The sequence below is a fragment of the Orycteropus afer genome, unplaced genomic scaffold, assembly GCF_000298275.1.
Source record: "Orycteropus afer afer isolate SDZICR_OR568_19922 unplaced genomic scaffold, OryAfe1.0 scaffold00291, whole genome shotgun sequence".
Lineage (NCBI taxonomy): Eukaryota > Metazoa > Chordata > Mammalia > Tubulidentata > Orycteropodidae > Orycteropus > Orycteropus afer.
Window position 1 is genome coordinate 2142073 of NW_006921878.1, and position 5472 is coordinate 2147544.

Consider the following 5472-nt stretch of genomic DNA (forward strand, 5'->3'; position numbering starts at 1 on the left):
GTGTGTGTGTGTGTGTGTGTGTGTGTGGCGTCAGAGCGGGACTCCGCCCCAAAGGGTTTTCAATGGCTGCATTTTCAGAAGTCGATGGCCAGGCCTTTCTTCCAAGGCACTTCTGGTGGATTCCAACTTTCACCTTTTCAGTGAGCAGCCCAGTGTGTTAATGTTAATGTTAATGCCACCCACGGACTCTGCTGGGAGTCCTAGCCACTGGAATAAGGCAAGAAAAGGAAATCAAAGGCAGATACAAATGGCACTGCTGTTTGCAGATGGCAGGATGGTGGATTTAGAAAATGCCAGAAGTTGTAAGAAGAAGAAGAAGAAAAGCTGCTAGAGTTAGTGAGTCCAGCAATGTCCAACGCACAAAACTCATTCCTGTTTATATATGCTTCAATGAACAATCGGAAACCAAAATTAAAAACACAGTATCGTTTTATCACTGCTCCAAAAACCAGCCGCATTTTGAGTGTGATTTTGGTGACAAGCCCTTGCACTGACTACCTGACTTAAGCCTCCCAGCAAACCTGGGTGGTGATTTCTGTTGCCCACCCCCTTTCTCTAAACGGGCAGACTGAGGCTCAGAGAGGTCGTGTATCTGGCCAGAAACCCTGGAGTTGACTGAGCAAAGGAATAGGACTTGAAACTCCCATCTGCCAAAGCAAGGGCATGGCCCCAGCTCTGAACTGATACAAAATAGCCACATCAGTAAGAAGCAACCGCTGTATAATCCCAAGTAACAGCAGTAATGAAAACACCCAGCCACTGGTGGGGCCTTGACCCCAGCCAGCCACTGGGCGGCACTGTGTTTCCTTCATCAGGACTTTGCATCAGGGTCTTAACACTGCTGTAGTTGTACCCATTGTACAGGTGACAGTGAGGCGCCCAGAGAGGTGAGGTGCCAGGTCTGAGGCTACATAGCCTGTGCTCGGAACCACCATGGTGGCCTGATACACAGTAGGTCTTCAAGAAAATCCCTTCCCATCAGTCTGTCCATCTGGCCCAATCAAGTGCTCAAGTGCCCGCCAGGCACCAGCACCTTTTGCAACTGTGTGCCCGCTGGTTCCGGAAGAGGGTCCCATGCCTGCAGCCTGGAGCCCAGATGGCTGGCTGCCCGGGCTGGGCCCTTCCCAACAGAGTGGCCACCGTGCCCAGCCGCGTGGCCGTCCAAGCGGGACTGGCCGCCTCCGACAGGTACTTGCTGCCCGGACAGGAGTGCTCGTAGGGCGCGGGGCCGAGCTGGGCACGCTCCTCTCGGCCACTGCCCAGCCCAGCCCAGCTCAGCCAGCCCCACTGGGCTGCAAAGCAGGGCCAAGGAGAAGCGGCCGGCCCCTACCCGCCCCATCACGGAGCAGGAAACTGAGGCACGGGCTCTTGTACAGTGGTATTTTGAGCATCCTCAGAGAGACAGGCAGCGGGTTCCTTGGCACATGGTGTGTGCAAAGCCGCCAGCACGGTGCCCAGCAAACGCCAAGGTTCCCAGGACTCTTGGAAAGAAAGCATCATCACTGTTACCATCCCATTCCAGCCCTACTGGGCCACCACTATCAGCAGCCCGTTTCAGAGACGAGGAAACTGAGGTCCTTGTCCAGGGCCACACAGCAGAGCCGGGCTCTGAACTCAGGCGCCTGATCCCAGAAGGCAGTGGCCCGTGCGCTGTGTGTTGGATGCAGAGCCTGCACACGGGTGGCTGAGATGGTGCAGTGGGCGGGGGAGCGTTGTTCACCGTCCCACCCTCGGTTGCCCTTGTCTATGCAGTGGGAGCAGTAACCGGGCCAAAGCTGCAGGTCAGTTTGCTAGTTGCTGTTGGGTCGACCCGACTCACTAAACAGAACTTTGCCTGGCCCTGTGCCCGCGTCATGATCACCAGGCAGGTTATATGAAGGATTTGAAAACAGCAATAATAACACTAATGCCGTGGACACCGTTTACCGAGCGTGCAGTATGGCTGAGCACCTTGTGTGACCCCTTGCTGTGACCCAATACAGGCCCATTTGGCAGAGGGGGAAAGTGGACGATCAGAGCAGGAAAGCCACTTCTCTGAGGTCACACAGCCATTACATCCCGACTTTGGGGCTGGGTTCTCTTTCTGTGCCATTTGATGGTGATTCCCAACACCTTTGTCTTTGGCTCGAGGAACACACAGGGGCTGGAGGTTAAAAGGTGGGGGAGGGGTTCTGCCCAGCGAGCCTGCCCCTGTGGCCCACCCTGGCCCAGGGTGGGGGATGGGGGCTGCAGAGGAGGCCAGCATGGCTCCCGCTGCTTCCAGGCTGCTGGTGCCGATAATGCTGAGCTCAGCGTCTGCTTCTCTCCACCGCCAAGGAGTCTGATTATTTTTAGATAAGATGGAGGGGCGGGCGCCAGTGTGCAGGGAGCCGCCATGCCATGCGGGCAGGTGGGGGGTCGCAGCCTCAGAGGGCCGCTCCTGATGGGTTCTGAATGGCAACTGCAGACTGAGGGCTAGAGGGAGGCAGGGCAGAGGCTGAGGGGAGGGCGGGTACCAGAACTCACCTGTCCGGCCCTCTGTCTCCCCGTCTGTAAAATGGGCATAATGACAGCTTCTCCTTCATAGGGGGGCAGCGTGATTGAAGGGGTCCCTGTGCAGCAGGTTAGCACCCATTTCACAGATGGGCAGACGGAGGCTCAGAGAGAGAGGAAGGGATCTGCTCAGGTCTGTACCATCAGAATGTGGCAGTGCCAGGATTTGAACCTGGTCTGTCGGACCTGAACTCGTACCCACGACTGACCCCGCCCCTGCCCACGGTGTGTACAGGAGGTCACACGCTGCAGTGTGCACATGGGTGTGCCCCCACCAGGCCTGCGTGCATCCACGTATGGATGAGTGTGCATACCCTTCCTGGGGGCCCCAGCCCACACCCTAGCCACCTCCTGGACCACAGGCATGTCCACAGCCACCAGCCCAGCCTAAGCCGCTAGTGTTGACTCCCCTCCTCGGCAGGATGCCATGTCACCAACTGAAACGAGCTCTGGTGACACACTAGATAAGCACTCAGCTGCTAGCCAAAAGGTTGGCAGTTTGAACCCACCAGAGGCACAATCAGCTGCCATAAGGATGCCAGCCTAGGAAACCCTACGGGACAGTTCTACTCTGTCACATGGCCTCGCCATGAGCAGTGATCGACTCAACACCAACATGTCACTAACTCCTCCTTCTATTTGCAGACGCGGAGCAGAGCGGCAGCCCTCGCACGGGGATAGGCTCCGACCAGGAGGACAGCAAGCCCATCACGCTGGGTGAGTGTGGGGTGGAGCGGGGTGGGGACACGGCCCCTCCCCCACTGCTTAGCAAATGTCTATTAGCACTGCCTGTGTGCAAGGCCGTGGTAGGAGTACCTCATAAGTTTAATTAGTTCATTCATTCCTCACCACACTATGGGGTAGCTATACTGCTGGGTCCTCATTTTATAGAGGTGGAAACTGAGGCTCTGAGAGGTTAAGGGGCCTTCCCAGGGGGAGCCGGGGTTTGAACCCTGAGCTCCCAGAGAAAGACAAGTCAGTTCAGATTAATTAGTTCCCTGTGGTTAGAGGTGGCAAGTGGGAGAACTTTCCTGAGGAGCAAGAGAGACCTGGAGGATTCTGAGGTGGGCTGCAAAGGCCCTGCCTCTACCTGCTCCAGCCCTGTCATCCCCGCCTGGACCAGCAGTCACCTGCACCTCACGGTCTGATCCTTCCATGGCAGCCAGAGGGCGCCAGTGAGCACCTGAGTCAGGCTCATCCCTCTTCCGCCTACAGCCCTCCAGGGCTCCCACCTCCCTCCGGGTAAGAGCCCGAGTCCTGGGGAGGGCCCTGCACCACCTGCCCTGTCCCCTCCCTGCCCTCTGCTCCTCCCTTCCCCTCTTCACTCACTCCAGCAACACAGTCCTCCTTGCGGTACGTCCAGCTCACCAGGCCACATCCTGCCCCAGGGCTTTGCACAGGCTGTGCCCTCTGCCGGACAGCTACCTGGTCGCTCACTCTCCAGATCTCCCCAGGTCTCAGTTCAAACGACCCTTTTTCAAAAATTCTTCCCTGAACCCTGTACCTCTAGGAGCCCTAGCCACACCATTCCCCCACCCCCCTTTCAAAGGAAGCGATTGCCTATGGATTTGCTTAGTGGGTGGTGGTCTGTCTCTCCCCAGTAGAACATCAGCTCCTCGAGGGCAGGGATTTTTGTCTGTCTTGATCCCTGTTGTGCTCTGAGTGTCTAGACCTGAGGCTGATACACTATGGGTGCTCCATTAGTATTTGCAGAAAGGAACGGAGGAGGAAGGATGAGGTAGAGAGAGGTGAGGGGAGCCACAAGAGAGGAGGTCATCATGGGGAGGAAGGAGGAGAGAGGAGAAGGAAGACAGGAAGGAAGGAAAGCAAGAGAGTAGGCCATCTCCATGCAAGGGAGGCCGGATGGTTCCAGAGGTCACAGGCCCACAAGCCACTGCTCGCTGGCCCCTGGTGACTCGGCCGTCCTGCTGTCTGTGACCTGAGTCCTTGGCCTCCCATGATGCCCCGGGCGCCGCCCTCCAAGCCAGATGTTTGGGGGGAGGCGGGGGCCCGCGAAGGCGCTGGGCCTGGGCCCGTGGGGAGTGTGGGCGGCTAGTGGAGGAAATCAGGACCTCCCCGCCTGCCAGGGAGTCCCCCGGAGATGGAGCACAAACAGGAAACCCCAGCGGGGGAGGGTAGAGGGCTGCTGACTCCAGCTGGCCAGCTGGGCGGGCAGGAAACAGCCATGGCCACTTCCCCTGGACACTTGGGGGCCACCGCCCTGTCCTCCCAGGCATGTGGTGGCCCTGCGCCTCCCAACACCGGGCCAGGCACACAGCAATTGCTCAATTAGCGGGTGTGCCTGAAAACTGTAAGCTGGGAGACTTGGGTTCCTGGATAGCTGGGGAACTGGGCTGGGCTCTGAGCTCCCTGCAGCCCGTGCTGCCCCCTGGGGGCCAGGAGAAGAACTCTCACAACCACCGCAGCCGCTGAGCCCTGTCACCAACGCCAGCTGGTCCACCTGGACTCTAGCCGCTCTCCCCCAGCTCCTTGTAGCCCTGCTGACCTGCAACTTGCCAAATAAGCTGTAAGCGCTCAGTAAATGTATGTTCAGTGAATGGACCCCGACAAGCCTGCTCTGCGCAGCTGGAGGTTGGCCAGGGCCCTCATGCTCTCTGGCTGCAGGTCCGAGTCTGTGAAATGGTCCAAACCACCCACGCCCAGAGACGAGGGCCCCTTCCTTTGACATTAGTGGAAACTGATTGTAGGGGCTCTGACTGCTGCCTGTGGACCCCCATTTGACCCTGCTGGGTGCCTGTCCCAGCTCTATGCTTTGTGGGCACTGCAGGGCCAGGGCACACAGACGTCTCTGCCCTCAAGGTGCTTCCAGTCTGCAGGGGGAGACAGAGAAGAAAACTGGTTGTCCCTAGGTGATATGTGACCGAAAGGAATCAAAAAGGCCCCTTTTCTATCCTTTTATTTCTCTCTCTCTCTCTCTCT

General features: G+C 57.9%; 1 protein-coding gene across 1 annotated transcript in view; it reads left to right on the forward strand.

Moving 5' to 3' along the window:
- Positions 1-5472, forward strand: part of NFIC (nuclear factor I C) — a 134157-nt gene that overhangs the window by 97029 nt on the left and 31656 nt on the right. The window contains exons 3-4 of the mRNA XM_007951084.1: positions 3178-3249; positions 3748-3774. Of these exons, the coding sequence (XP_007949275.1) occupies positions 3178-3249; positions 3748-3774 (99 nt within the window). The remainder of the gene's footprint in view (positions 1-3177; positions 3250-3747; positions 3775-5472) is intronic.